The sequence below is a fragment of the Cyprinus carpio genome, chromosome B25 (assembly GCF_018340385.1).
Source record: "Cyprinus carpio isolate SPL01 chromosome B25, ASM1834038v1, whole genome shotgun sequence".
Lineage (NCBI taxonomy): Eukaryota > Metazoa > Chordata > Actinopteri > Cypriniformes > Cyprinidae > Cyprinus > Cyprinus carpio.
In genome coordinates, this window is record NC_056621.1 from 21,821,357 (window position 1) to 21,837,538 (window position 16,182).

The 16,182-nt window shown below is 40.3% G+C and overlaps 2 protein-coding genes across 2 annotated transcripts; both read left to right on the forward strand.

The window, feature by feature from the left end:
• Positions 1-616: 616 nt before the first annotated feature.
• LOC109062897 (histone H3) lies at positions 617-4,008 on the forward strand. The gene is made up of 3 exons (XM_042753646.1): positions 617-961; positions 2,595-2,600; positions 3,638-4,008. Exons 1-3 carry the CDS (start codon positions 633-635, stop codon positions 3,957-3,959), a joined length of 657 nt encoding a protein of 218 aa, XP_042609580.1. The 5' UTR covers positions 617-632; the 3' UTR covers positions 3,960-4,008.
• Positions 4,009-5,316: 1,308 nt separating this feature from the next.
• LOC122134171 (histone H2B-like) lies at positions 5,317-5,888 on the forward strand. The gene has a single exon (XM_042753638.1). It carries the CDS (start codon positions 5,345-5,347, stop codon positions 5,717-5,719), a length of 375 nt encoding a protein of 124 aa, XP_042609572.1. The 5' UTR covers positions 5,317-5,344; the 3' UTR covers positions 5,720-5,888.
• Positions 5,889-16,182: the final 10,294 nt, after the last annotated feature.

Here is a 16,182-nt window from a genome sequence, read left to right on the forward strand (position 1 = left end):
CACACACACACACACACACACACACACACACTTTGTACTAAAGGTAAATCCAAAATAGTGATGTCACTAAGCAGAGGGATTTGTGCAACCCTATGGAATATAGTCCACACATGACAAATGAGGTAATAATCAATATTTCAGAATAATTCAAACTCAGATATTGGTGTGTGATATCTGAGTTTTAATTATTTGACTACAAATCTCACCTCATCATTCCTCCCAGTGATTATTTCCAGGATAAACTGAGATGCCCCCAAGCTGGCTTCTTAAAACTGACTAAATATTTAAAAAGAGCCGTTCTTTTGAACGGCTCTTTGAAAGGAACGGATCGCGAAGATCCGAATCCCCTCAAAGAGCCATAAATCCCATCACTAGTAAACAAAGATTATAAGAAATCCTTGAAAGGAAATCTGGCATAAAAAGTAATAAAGCATTTTGAGAGGGAGTCATGAACAGCCCCATTTTAAAACAAGCTGCGCAGTCATTGGCTAGCAGTCACGCGCAGACGTCACACGTCAGCCAATCACAAGCCTCTGCCCCGTACGACACCATGAGCTCGAGGCCGTATGATGCTTTAAAAGCAGGCGCGTAACATAAACGCAGAACAAACAAAGAAGTACTGCATCGCAGCAATGGCAAGAACCAAGCAGACGGCTCGTAAGTCCACTGGCGGTAAAGCCCCGAGGAAGCAGCTCGCTACCAAAGCCGCCCGTAAGAGCGCTCCAGCCACCGGCGGCGTCAAGAAGCCTCATCGCTACAGGCCCGGCACCGTGGCTCTGCGAGAGATCCGTCGCTATCAGAAGTCCACCGAGCTGCTGATCCGCAAGCTGCCCTTCCAGCGTCTGGTGCGAGAGATCGCTCAGGACTTCAAGACGGACCTGCGCTTCCAGAGCTCCGCTGTCATGGCCCTGCAGGAGGCCAGCGAGGCTTATTTGGTCGGTCTGTTCGAGGACACCAACCTGTGCGCCATCCACGCCAAGAGAGTCACCATCATGCCCAAAGACATCCAGCTGGCGCGCCGCATCCGCGGAGAGCGCGCTTAAACTCCTGATTTCAAGTCTCTAAACCCCAAAGGCTCTTTTAAGAGCCATCAAAATCACATTGAACGAGAGAATTTCCGCCGTAACGCTGATTATAACGAGTAAGAGTAACACTGCCATAATATTTTAAAGGAATTTTGTCTGGGTTTTTAGTTTTATTCGTTTATTCAATTTTAGTTTACCATTACTGCAAAGAACATATAAACGCACAAGCAAAACGTAACCGATGTTAAACTTTCCCAATGACAAACTTTTCTGACTAAATGAAACAAAACACACATACATGCACACAACCCCCCCCCCCCCTCTAATAAAACTTCTTATACTTCTAATAATAACTACATGTAAATATTATTCAGTCAAGTGCAATTTCATAAATGTTAAGTTAATTCAAAGACCAGGTTTCACAGACGGGGCTTAGCTTAAGTCAGGACTAGGCCTCAGTTAAATACTGATATTTAAGCAGCTTTTATAAAAATGCTTTAGAAGAAAACGTTACACGTGTGCATCTTGAGACAGAACAATGGAACTGACATATTTTAAGATATGTCAGAGCAAGAAATTTTCAGTTAAAAAACTGGCGGCTCCTCGGGGGAGGCACCACTTCCCCATAATTTTGAGGTGAAAATGGGAGGACGATTTCATGTTAATAAAATTCATAATTATTTTCAGTTAATGTCTCAGAATGTGTATTTTTTTTTGTCTTTAATTTCACAGTTGTAATACCGTAACTATCGCGAATGTGCCAAATCTGCTGATATAATTAAAAAACTCTAGGTGACAGAGAAGGGTGGGGGGTGTAAAAAAAAATAGCCAATCACCATCGAGTGTTCACTTTCGGTGCTGAGCAGTGTTGAGAAAAGAAACCTCGTAAGGGAGGCTATATCAACCAATCATCATAGATACGTAAATTACATGATATTAGTTTGAACGTCTGCCGCTGCGCTGATAATGTACCAAGTATACTTATGATGAGTAGCAATATTGAATATTTGATTGCCAACAGATTTACCAAGCTGTCATTCAAACAGTATATATACAAATTTACAATAAAGGGAGAACACGCCTAAGCTGGACAAAGGCAACAGCAGTCAGCTTAAAGGGAAAAATTAAAATTTTGTCATTAATCACTTACTCCCATGTCGTTCCAAACCTGTAAAAACTTTGTTCGTCTTCGGAACACAAATTAAGATATTTCTGATGAAAACTGGGAGGCTTGTAACTGTCCCATAGACTGCCAAGTAAATAACAGTATCAAGGTCCATAAAAGGTATGAAAAGCCTCGTCAGAATAGTCCATCTACAATCACTGATTCAACCGTAATGTTATGAAGCGACGAGAATACTTTTTGTACACGAAGAAAACAAAAATAACGACTTTATTCAACAATTCCTCTCCTCTGTGTCTCTCCAAATCAGCGTAGCGCCATTTTGACAAATCTGAGCAGTACGCAGGCGGCGTAGGCTTGTTTGTGTCAGCCGCGTCACAAGGATACATTTTTTTTTTTTTTTTACATGTACTTACGCTTTGGTTTGAAAGAAAACAGCGCATCAGAGCAGTGTGGCTGACACAGAAAAGCGTACACCGCTCTTCTGGCAGTCTATGGGACAGTGTCAAGGCTCCCGGATTTCATCCAAAATATCTTAAATTGTGTTCCGAAGACAAACAAAGCTTTTACGGGTTTGGAACGACATGGGGGTAAGTGATTAATGACAAAATTTTCATTTTGGGATGGAGTATCCCTTTAATTTAATGGTGCAACAGGCAGCTCTCTTTTAACAGACTTTTAAGAAGGGATGGATGTTTGCTTAAAGTGATAGGCCAGGTAAGTGAAATTATATTATTGTGCTGTATGTGTGTCATTTTCTTTACGTTTTCTTACTAAAAGCAACCAAAAAAAAGCAATTTTTAAGAGGTTAAGCAAATAATAATAATAATGATAATAATAATAATCGGCAGTGATCCCAGACCAATACAATTAGTGTGCCTCCTCTATTTTAAAATCCACCAGCCGCCGCTGGTTGAAACACCTCAAACATGCATTTTAGTCTGGGACTAGCCTCAAGCCATGTCTGTGAAACCGGGGGATAAATTGTAAACTACTTATACAAAACTCCGTCATAAATGTATCTGGCTGTGTTTACTGTGTGAGTAGAGGTAGTTTCGTTACAACAGATGTTTATTTACGGGGAACTGAGAACAGCTCATTAAATGTTTGATCTCTGTTTACTTTGGTGCGCGTTCCTGCAGCTCAAATGATGGAGCGCGGCTCTAGACAACCATAAAGATGATAATTATATGAAAGTCAAAGCGTATCCCAAACGCTTAACATGTAAATACTATGTGGATGTGATTTTAAAGATCTTCTTTGTCAAATTAATCCTTTGGAAACATGACATTTCATACGAGAAACAGGGCAGACATTGTTAGATCAAGGCTGGGGTTATAAACCATATTCTTTCCCGCTCTAACTAGCAGGAGTGGGGGTGCGCGCCATGTGACAAGGGGTGGGTTTCAGTTAGGTCCTGTAAGCAAATGTAAAAGGCCTCCCTCCGAGCGTTTAACGGCATACGTTCTTCTTTGTTGTTTACAAGAAGTGTTTTAAGCATGTCTGGAAGAGGCAAAGGTGGTAAAGGACTCGGGAAAGGAGGAGCTAAGCGTCATCGTAAGGTTCTGCGGGATAACATCCAGGGCATCACCAAACCCGCCATCCGTCGTCTTGCTCGCCGCGGTGGAGTTAAGCGTATCTCCGGTCTGATCTACGAGGAGACCCGCGGTGTGCTGAAGGTGTTCCTGGAGAATGTGATCCGCGATGCTGTGACCTACACCGAGCACGCCAAGAGAAAGACCGTCACCGCCATGGACGTCGTGTACGCGCTGAAACGACAGGGACGCACTCTGTACGGCTTCGGAGGATAAACACATTACTGTTCTCAACAAAACCCCAAAGGCTCTTTTAAGAGCCACCCACACTGTCACATAAAGAGTTAATGTTGAAGTACTGTTGTTGTTTTAAAGACTCAAGTTAAAAGAATGTTCTCTACTACAAAAACATTAATGAATCTTTTTTTTTGCACACGGGATTATCAAAACTGAAGCTCATATGTATTTTTGTTCAAAAACGCACAGAATGCGAGCATGTTTATTTTTGTCTTACGTGGCGTTTTATTTGCTTGTTTAGCATTTTCTTTGAACCGAAGTGATTTTAAACAAATAAAATAAAGACAAAACAATCAGACAGCAATGATATTTAAGTTAGAGCAGAAATGAAATTGGCAGGATAACAGAGAAAAAATAAAGCGACTAACGTTAATCGTCTTTGCTCTTCTTTCTCCAAATTCTCTTTATGGGTCTATTAAGGAGATTAAAAATACACTATCAATATTGCCAACTCTCGCGAGACAAATAAGCAACCGAAGCTACAAAAACAAGCCTTTTTTCGTTGGTTTATTATTATTTATTATCAATTATTTATAACCAACAAATGAGCCTGCAACATATTAAACTGAAACTACACGTTTGTCTAATAAGAAAAACTTCAGAGTGGGAAAAATAATCCTCTTCGATCACCTTTGAGCAGAACAGGATTAGAGAGACGAAAAGGAAAAGAACACAAGAGCTTCAAAGGGGAGCTGTAACATAGTCACATATTTATAGCCTAATAAAATATATTAAAACCGAATGCATACTGTATATATTACTATAAGCCTACTTGTTTTTTTTATTACATCCCGTGATAATACATTACAAAAACATAGTAAAAAAAAAAAAAAAAAACTTATTAAAAGAAAGTCATCACTCTATTACGCCTACTATCATCACATGAATTACGCTACAGCACTTATATATTATCGCACTAACTGGCCTTTAACTGTGAGCAGATAGAGAGTCAATCAATGCAATGGAGAAAATGGTAAACTTAAATGTAAAGAAACGAAGTCGCTTCTCAGATTTTCCTAACAAGCAACTATATATATATATATTGACTTGGCAACTGTGCACTGTATGATATTTGAGACGCGTTTATTTTCTAAAAACAGAATAACAAAAAGAGCGGGAAATGTATTCGTATCGACTGATGTCGTTCAAACACGGAGCTGTGGGTGGGGCTATAAATTCACCGCCTGTGATTGGTCCTCGTCCCGCTCGTGATACTTCGAGTTATCCAATCACATACGAGTTTATGGGTTCGGTCTATGAAAACACGCAATCAGAAGGAGCTATATCTCCTTGAAAATTAGCATAGGCGAGTCAATAAATGTCTCTGTCCGGCTCGTCATAATCATTATTTCGTCTGCATCATCATGCCTGAACCAGCGAAGTCTGCGCCTAAGAAGGGCTCCAAGAAGGCCGTCACTAAGACCGCCGCTAAAGGAGGAAAGAAGCGCAGAAAGTCCAGGAAGGAGAGCTACGCTATCTACGTGTACAAAGTGCTGAAGCAGGTTCATCCTGACACCGGGATCTCTTCTAAGGCGATGGGCATCATGAACTCTTTCGTCAACGACATCTTCGAGCGCATCGCCGGTGAGTCGTCTCGTCTCGCTCACTACAACAAGCGCTCCACCATCACATCGAGAGAGATCCAGACCGCCGTGCGTCTGCTGCTGCCCGGAGAGCTGGCCAAACACGCCGTGTCTGAGGGCACCAAGGCCGTCACCAAGTACACCAGCTCCAAGTAGAGTGTAATCTCAGTCCACTACCCCAACGGCTCTTTTAAGAGCCACCCATCTTCTCCGTTTAAGAGCTTTCAAAGTTTTCATATGTCTAGGTTACACCGTAACATCAGTCGCCTCTATAACTCTGTACGAATGATACAGCGGTGTTGCTTTTGTATGTATGTTTTTTTTTTTTTAAATGTCAGCTCAACGTAAACCTTAATGTAAAATCCCAGATTTGTTTTTTTCATGTGTTCTCTCTCTATGCAGATTATTTTTTTCTTTCCCCAAGTGTAAAATAAGTTTTTATCTTTTAACAACAGACCTAATAAAGCATATTAATCTAAAGAAGCAGTATCCAGAAGGTTATTCACTTATTCTGTGCACACGTTCAACCACGGAGGCAGTACTTTAAAGGGTTAGTCCACCTCAATGAAAATTGTCATTACTCACTCTCATGTCCTTCCAAACCCGTAAGACCTCCGTTCATCTTCGGAACACAAATTAATATATTTTTGGTGGGTTCTGAGAGCTCTCAGAACCTCCCATAGACCGCAATGTAAGTAACACGATCAACATCCAGAAACGTAGCAAGGAGATCAGTAAAATAATCCATGTGACATCAGGTGTTCAACCGTAATTTTACGAAGCTACAAGAATACTATTTGTGCACCAAGAAAACAAAAATAATGACTTTATTCAGCAATTCTTCTCTGTGTCACCGTAGTGCCATTTTGGAGAGTATCCACTGAACGCAGACAGCGTATGCTGTTCTGTGTCAGCTGCACCACATGGATGTTGTTTTCGTTCAAATCAAAGAGTAAATAAATGTAGAAAACACATCCGTGTGGTGCTGCTGATCAATCTAAATCAGTAATCTTCACTGATTACCCATGGCATCATGTATTAATTTTAAGTTAGTGCTTCTAACATTTAAGGCACTAAATGGTCTTGCAGCACCATATCTGGCTGATCTACTCCACCCATACTGCCCTGCCCTGGTCTCTTGGCTCTTCTGAAATTGGCCTTTTGTCCATCCCTCATATTCTGTTGTCTACGTGGAAGGTCATTTAGTGTTAATGCTCCTACCTTCTACACACTGCACTATTTTAGCAATCCTATAAGATCATCGCTGGTCATACTGCAGTACTTGGGTACAACATGCATGTAGACTGTACGATGATGACACCTAACCTATTGACTCGTAGGCTACGTTTCTATAGAAGAATAAAACGTCATTAGCATGTGCTAGTGGTGAACAAGAAGAGCATAATTAATCACACTTCGACATTTGTAGTTTTTATGTGTGCTGAAAAAAAGTGGAAGTGGTGAAAGAGGAAGGAATAAGGGCTTGAGGTAAGCAGTTTCTTAGCTCAACGTCACTTTACATATAACAAGTATCCACACAAGCGATATAGACACAAATACAATATAAACATGTATACAACATATAGCCATTATCCAAAGTACATATTAAAAAGATATATATTTAAATTGACTCTTGAAAGCAGACAACGATGGGATGGTGCGGAGATAAAGCGAGGGTGAGGGTTTAAAAGAAAAGAAAGGGTTTTGTTGGAAACTCAGAAGCGAAGACGAGGAGACTCTTGGGTAATCTTCAGCAGAATTCTTTATTGAGAACGCGCTGGATGGCACTGCAGTCATCAAAAGTCTAACCAAAGCAGTGATTTGGTTACTGCTGAAGTTTTTATACAGTCAAGTGGGAGGGATACATACAGTAGAGGTGGAAACAATTTAAACAAAGCATGCAAATTGAATACAGGGATCGGCCTGATGCTGGCCATTTTCCAATCTTTGATCTTATCAGTATAACAGTGTCATTTAAATAAGAGGTGCCTGACAGTATCGCTGATACCTTCACATTATCATAGAGACAAAAGGCACAGCTATGCCTTGAGCTTTAAAAGCCAAATGGCAAGGAATAGGATGAAGACAAAAGGTCATTATCTCAGACACCTGAGCTTCATAATTTGATCTTTTAGAAATGTCATCCTTTTTACCTCACAATGTATATAACTTTTTCAGTTAACATTTTATAAATTTGTAATCCCACAGTTTAAAACGAATTGAAATGCGCCAGTAAAAATAAAGTGGTGTATGGATAAGGTTGGGCATCATTTGAATTTTTATGATTCCAGTTCTTGTCAATTCCTAATTTTGATTCCAATAAGGTAAAAATAATAATAACAATTAATGAAAAAATGAAAAATCTTAGATATCATTCACATTTATTCTAACTCTTATTGCAAAATATTTCCTTATTAGCTGAATACTATGAATAAAAATCAACAGGCTAGAGAACACTTACACAAGGATGTGTACAGCAGAGAAAACACAGAAATGGGGGAGAGAAATAAAAAAAACCTTTGTCTAATTGACAGGCTTTATTTTTTCCTATGTATTTTAATTGGATAAGAAATCAAATACACTGCTGGATGATAAAACCAATAATTTGTATTCTATAATATTTTTTTCTGTATTTTCCTAATGACAATTTTATGATTGGTTTATACAAACATGATAAGGCAGAATATTTTCTATGCTGTATTACATGTTATGTCAGTTAGCACCGGATTATTCATATATTATATTTATTACCTCGAAATGACCTGAAATTACTTTTTTTTTAGCTACAGCTATAGAGTGGGGGAACTATGACGTCACTCTGTAGGCGGATCGGCTGTTAGCATGACACTGGTTCCCTCGACAATAAGCCTATAGGATTTTTTTCCACAGGCTTTTGGATTATCGCAAAAAATAAGCTCTGTGTTCAACCATAGTTCATGAAATTTACACGTTTTGTCCATCAAGATAATCTTCACATGTTAAGTTTTATTTATTTTGATTTATAAGTTTTGTTGATAGAGATTATTTTCTAAACTTAGGCTATAAACGAACTACAGCACCTCCACTGTCGCGCGCCTTCAGCGTCACCACCACCATGCTTCCCACAACTTTATCAAACTTATTTTTAACGTGTTCAGTGAAAAGGGTTTACTCTGTATATGAATTTGAATCCACGCTACATGAACCTTTTCATATAAACTGGAATAAATACAAAACTAGTGCCAAACGAATACTGAAATGAGACATTAACAATAAATACTATAGTGAATAAATGAAATAATCATAACTAAAGGACATATGAAACCACGTATTTATGTACATTTTGAAATAAGGTGCATTAAAAGTCAATAAATCCTTGATTAACATGAATATTTTAATTAAAAAATGTGTCTCCATATACTATTCAATAAAATTCTAGTGCATTTAATCTATTAAATAACAGCAGAGTGAGGAAATTTTTGGATATGGTAAGATTAAACTTATTTTAGTGAATAAAGTACCACATTTCAGCTTTGTTAGGGTAGGTACACGAAATGTTATTTTATCCTTGCTTCTAGGAAATCCTCATATGCTTTCTAAATTTAACGTGACTTTAAGCACTATGCATCGTTAAAGTTTCACTTTCACCGTGACTAAGCCAGTAAATGTGGTGTTTACATGGAATAATCGTAATATGAGTTTACTTTACGTCTCTGCATCAGTAGGAAAGCGATAAAACGAGCATCTTCTATCTGAACACTTGTGTTGCATTTTGAAAAAAAAAAAAAAAAAACCCATAGACGACCAACAATATAAAATGCGGGAAACAATTGGTTATTCTACTGTTAATTGTATTACAAATTATACTACGACTGGAAAATACTGTAAATTGATAAACTGTTCGGCATGATGACGTTTTATGTCTCCGACAGTGCCTATAGTCCCACTTGGCAACTTGTTAGCAAACGTCTTTTTTTAAGAAATGTAACAGTTTAAAAAAATCACGAATGGGGTGTAACTGGTGTGTTTTATGTCGTAGAACAAAACGTGAAAGTATCTTGAGCCTGTGTGAACCACGGTCCTTATTTTGGGGATTTAACCAAAATCCCATTCAAAGAACCCGTTGACTCTGGGACGATGGAACCGGAAGTGCAAAAATGCTAACTCGCTTCCGGGTTTTTGCCTACAAAGTGACATCATAGTTCCACCACTCGATTCAAATCGACAACGCAGGTGATTGACAGACAAAGCATAGCGCGGTTTGAACGGCCCGCCCCCGCAGCTGAACTGGAAGTTTTGATTGGTTTTGCACCCGAGTCAGACCTGTCTGTTATTGGCTGAAGCGCAGGGATCCACTAGCAGTTTGAAAAGTTCCCGTCAAACGCTGACTCGCTCTTCTCCATTGGCGCCATCTTTAGCCCTATACGCACGGGATTAGTATTACCTGGTGACCTCCAGTCATTTGTAGTAATTGTGGAGGTTGTCTGTGATCTTAATCCCGTGCGAATCGGCTATGTCTGTAATTTGTAAAGTAAAAATTCCCCCGCAAAAGACCTACCATATTTCGCCAAACACCAAGGTCCTGTGATAATATTAGTCACACGCGAATCAACATCTCTGTGATTTGGCCTGGATTTGGCGGGTCGTATATTATTTTTTGAGGTTTTTGCAGTGTTGCCAACTTAGCAACTTTGTGGCTAGATTTAGCGACTTTTCAGACCCCCTTAGTGACTTTTTTTTCCAAAAAAAGAGACTAGCGACAAATCTAGCGACTTTCTTGGACAAACCTTATTTAGTCTCTGAGACTGTCCGGTACTGCCGCACGAGCGCGAGGTCTTGCTTTCCAGCACACACCTCTCTCTCTGCATCTGCTCTGTTCAGAGAGGAGCAGCACTTTCAGTTAAAAAAAGATATTCTGTTGTTTTTTTGTTTATTTTTCTTGATGGTATTGTAGAAGTAATAGTAGAGCCATTGTCTTAATCATATGTGTATTTCATTTCATTAGACAATGTTGTGAATAGCATTTTAGTGCAGATTAATATCTTTGAGAGCTGGTTATGTAGTCTTAATGGAGCTCTTTGAAGACTTCAGGGTCCGGGGCCACCCTCATCCAGAGACTTGAGAAGTTTGGCCTGATACACCTGGAGTATCGCCATGACGTGCAGTGCTGAAGCTGCCTGGCCAGCCTCGGAGAAAGCCTTGCCTGCACAGGGGGAAGTTTAACGTACCCTACTTGGTCAGTCCACAGAAGACAGGAGGGAGGATCCCGGATTGTGCATTTGACTGGTGAGCGGCAGCACATTTCATGACTTTGCTATATCATTGTGCACCTCCGGGAAAAAGGGGCTGGGGCTCCGCGGGGTGTCCTTCCAGCCGTGGTCCAACTGGAGGTACTACTCGTACAGACAGCTTCTGGCCGGTACAGCAGGAGGCGCCCACTCCAAACCGAGCTCATCCAAACACCTTGGTCAGTGTAATCCAGTGGGTTGTTGGACCACTCCTCCCTTGCAGACGCTGCCGCCAAAATGGCATCATCCTCTTCCTCAGCATCCTCCATAGCACTGAAAGACATCATATCTTGTGGACCAGGGGAGGGACGGAGATCAGTGTCATCATAGACGTTGGAACGGGGGGGCGGGGAGGGCGGCCGCCCCCCCTCTCTTCCCCACCCCACCCCTCTAGGGGTCAGCCAGCTGTTTTTTTTTTCGTTGTTTTTGTTTTCCGTATATATATATATATATATATATATATATATATATATGTATGTATATATATGTATGTATATATATATATATATATACGGAATATATATATATATATACAGAATCTGAATTAAAATGTGTTTGATTTAAGCCTACATTTCAAAATTTTGTGTCATAAAATTATATCGCGCATACAGCTCAACTAACGCGATCGTTATAAAGGGGTTTCAACAACAATACACTTCCACTTGCATGTATTTGACAATCGGAATATCAGATATTTCATGCCATAGCTAACACATTTGTGAATATTCTGAATAAAAAAGGAAAAATTACATAAAAGCAGATCATCATTCATTCGTTCATTTCAGGGGTACTATTTAATTACCATTTGTGTATTTCATTCATTGCGCCTTGACACCAGTTCAAAACTGAGTCCCAAAAGTCCGCGTAAGAAGCATAACACGTACAGACTCCATGTAGGCATATGATTCGCTCTTTTGTTGTTCTGTTTTCTTTCAGGATCAAAAATACAACAAATGAAAGCGTTTATCTGTATTTCCGACTGATGAGAACTATGCATATACATTCATAAATCAGTCGATTTTGTATTTTATTATGAGATATTTTATTCTAATGTGATCAGTGATTCAAGCACTGATGGACCAAAGAGCGCGCATTTCGACATTTGCAGTAAAAACTTGAAATATAAATTCTCAGAAAATGCATTTAATACCAATATATTGAAACGTCTGTTTATATACTCTATTAATAAAGGAGTCCAGACATTGGAAAAATATCAGTCCACATGCGTTTTATATTTAATATGAGGGAAATAGACATGCATGCATGCGTGACACAAAAAATCTTTAACTTTTAGGTAGCAAAATATTTTTTAGTAATTCTGTCAATTACACTAAGGTTATTACATTGTCTGCTATATATTTGCTTCTTATTTATTAAATATTGGCAATTGATTGATAAAACATTGATCAAAATTAAGATACAATTTATACAAAACGAATATCTTTTAAAAAGAGTTTTCTCTATAAAACAAAACTTAATGAAGTCGTCGAAATAATGTTTTACCAAAAACAGCGCCGTTGCTAGGAGGGCGCCAGCGCCTCTGCCTTTCAGCGCCTATGCCTCGCGAGTGGATGATACCCCTGAAGACGCCTAGCAATGGTATACCTTTAGTGGTAGTATACCTTTAGTTAAGTTATACCTGAAGCAGGCCCGGCTCCACGGGGGGGCCAGGGTGGGCCTGGCCCACCTAATCAGAGGCTTGGCCCACCCTGGCCCCACACCACATAACAGCCAATCACAAAATTAAAAGAACTGCTCCTTTTTATCAAATCTAAAGTTACTTAATTGATACAAGATCTGTTAAGGGGTCAAAAAAAAAAATTACAAATGCAAAAAGAGAATGTAAAAATAAACATGTCAACCATTTTTATCTATCTATTTATATCAGGGCTCCAAACTGCGAATAAAACAGTCGCATTTGCGACCATAAATATTAATTTGCGAGTGATGTTTTTGCTGAGGTCGCCACTGGCGACTACCCGCCGAAAGCTCCTCAGGATTTAACCTCTAAAAAAGTTTTATCAGGCGGATGATTTGCTTCATTCTAGCAGCGCCCCATCTGTGATAAAACGAACTCGGACGGAAGGTTAATACACACAACTACACCGAGTGTGGACCTGCCGCGTGTACAGCAGCTTTCAGCCGAGATCGGCCCATGGAGAAAAAGCCGTCTGTCAGCCAGAAGTGTTTTGTAGAGTCGGCGCGGCTCTGGCCCATTATCTTCTCACCGATGCCGAGACTGAACCGACAGAGACGCGCATTTCAGCCAGAATCAGCCCGAGTGTTATTGCTATCTGGGTATATATTTACATGTTATAACTTAAACATTTGAATGTAATGCCTTTTTTCCTAATTGATTTGCGATCAGATCTTTTGTTATGTTCACGTATTAAACAGACGATGTGCATCAAAGTTTTAGTGGAAACAGAGAGTTTCAGACAGTCCTGATCTCTGCCGCACATCAGTGCTGACGCACACAGTCTGATAAACGCAGCTCCGCTGTGCAGCACGAGAGAGAGAAATGACGGAGACGTAAAGGGAAAGTGCAGAAAATACAGCGTCTATTTCGTGCACAACTTGAACAAACTAGAACAGGTAAAGCTGTCAGCTGTATGAATATTGGCAATATCGTTAACAATTCTCGTTTATCTTTTTTTTCTTTTTCTTTTCGTGACATTCAGCCAAGTATGGTGACCCATACTCAGAATTCGTGCTCTGCATTTAACCCATCCGTAGTGCACACACACAGAGCAAGTGAACACACACACACACTGTGAACACACACCCGGAGCAGTGGGCAGCCATTTTATGCTGCGGCGCCCGGGGAGCAGTTGGGGGTTCGATGCCTTGCTCAAGGGCACCTAAGTCATGGTATTGAAGGTGGAGAGAGAACTGTACATGCACTCCCCCCACCCACAATTCCTGCCGGCCCGAGACTCGAACTCACAACCCTTCGATTGGGAGTCCGACTCTCTAACCATTAGGCCACGACTTCCCACATACTTCGATTGGGAGTCCGATTATCTATTCTCGTATATGGCTTCTTCTAAACAAGATCTTGGTCTGTGTTCTTTTAATGCGTGAACTTCATTATTTGAAGTGCAACTGCCGTCCAGTTTTTAATAAAAAGTACTAGCTTTAAAATTATTCCGAATTCATAACGAAATTCAAACAATAGTTTTGGCGCTCCTTAATGGGGCAGGCACGGTCGCTTTAGCGCCTCAGTTCAAGGGCAAGTGAACCTATTTAATCTTTCTCTTTACTAATATAGTACATAATGAACATGAATTAACATCAAAAGGTAGGCTATTTTATAAGAGGTCCTACAGTACAACTTACTGAAATGTCTCATGTAGGAGGAGCCCAAGCTACACTCAGTGGCCAAGTGTTGTTCCATGATACTGATACAGATTCTGTGTAATGAACAATTCTTTGTGACTGTAGATTTCAAGCTGGAAAAGACATTTAGTTCCCACTTTAAGTGAACCTTAGTTCCCAGGTCATCTACAAGATGGATTAAAATGCTGATAAAATCAAGAAAAGATGAGACATAAACACATGACAGTATGATTGAAATGTTGAAATATAAATAAATAAATAATAATAATCGTAAAATAAATAAAACACGTTTATTCTGTGGCACCTAAAAATATTATTTGGCTCCTAAGTTTTTTCTTATATGAATGGCTCCTTACTCGATTTTTTTTTTGTTTGGAGACCTATATATATATATATATATATATATATATATATATATATATATATATATATATATATATATATATATATATATATATATATATAAAGTTATATCCGACCGGCCCACCTGGGATATCATTTGGCCCACCTTTCATCTCATATCTGGAGCCGGGCCTGACCTGAAGAGTCTTCGTAGCGCGCTAAGAGACAATGTTATCGGGAAACGCAGCCCAGGTATGATGCGTTTAATGCGTAATGGAGATTCCAAAGCGCTCTTCTTTGGTCAGAACCTTGGAGAGCGATCGCGGATAGGTCTGTCCTATGCACCGAAACTTTTAACAATGCAACAAAATATTTAAAGAGCATCAAGCTATTAAAATCTATATTATGTATACGCACAGATAATATAACAGTAATAAATAGCCTGTTATATACTATAACAGGCTATTTACTAGGTTAAGCAGTGATTGGGATAAAGGTTTTTTTTTTTTTTTAATTTAACACATTTTAATTTAAGGCCCACCCACGATTGGTCTGGCCCATCCAAAACCGGTATCCTGGCGCCGTGCCTGGGCCACACTGAGCTGTGCGTAACGGCCACAGACGTGAAGTGAACGAGACAGAGGCTGTCCTGTACTGTCTGAAATGGTTAACTCTGTGGCGATGCATGTGCAAAACAGATTTAACTAATCATAAAGTCAATCAGGATACATAACACAGCCTACTATAGGTCTACACTAACACCCCCCCCCCAACCCCCAAAGAATCCCGCCCCCCCCCTCACAATATAGTTCCCACGTCCCTGAGTGTCATTAAGCGCACTGGAAGGGGACTTGCAGCAGGTGGGTGAGGAGCGTGTGGGCACTGAGCCAGCGCGAGCTCGTCACCTGACTCGGACAGATCCACATCGGAAAGCAGCACTTTACTCCTTGGCTCAAAAGAGGCTGCAGAGGAAGAGCACGGCAGGGCTAGTTGGGCGAGTTCATCACCGTGGATGATGGTAACACGGAGCTTGATAGTCCAAAGGCTTATATCTCATATTGGGCAGTCTGACCCCCCAAGTACTGTCTCTGCGTTGGCATGACCCAGGCAAAAGATGCACGATTCGTGGCCATCGGAGAGATTAATTGGCTCCGTGCAGGAGAGGCAATCGCGTAAGGTCATCCTTGTCCGAATCTCACCGGAACACAGCAGGGAAGTGAAGGCGTGTCCGCTGCAGTGTGTAGATCACGGTGAGTATTCTTGATGATAGGCTTCTTGCTTCTGATAGTAGGTTGGCTGAAGGAAAAGATTCTGAATGGATGACATACAAGCGCTGCTTTATATAGAGTGGGAGCCCCCTCATATTTCACGCGCTTGAACGCCATTGGCCAGATTCACTGGAGTAATTCAATAGACCCCTTAATCGCCTACGTCACTGTGACGTCACCGCTCTAGCTGGAGGCAAAACATAAGGAAGAACTCATAGCAGGCGCGCTAAAAGTTTGAGGTTTTGACTTTAAAATGTCGTCTTGTTGTGTTTTTGGATGACAGAATAGAAGGAACAGCACTTTTGGTTTAAAACTAAAGTTTCACCGGATCCCGGCCGACATTCCTTCACAGAAATCAAGAAGACAATTGTGGTTGAATGCAATACGGCGTACAGACTAGACA

Bases quoted from the DNA above. Each gene is read 5' to 3' on its own strand.
- LOC109062897 (XM_042753646.1), top strand. From the start codon at position 633: ATGGCAAGAACCAAGCAGACGGCTCGTAAGTCCACTGGCGGTAAAGCC.
- LOC122134171 (XM_042753638.1), top strand. From the start codon at position 5,345: ATGCCTGAACCAGCGAAGTCTGCGCCTAAGAAGGGCTCCAAGAAGGCC.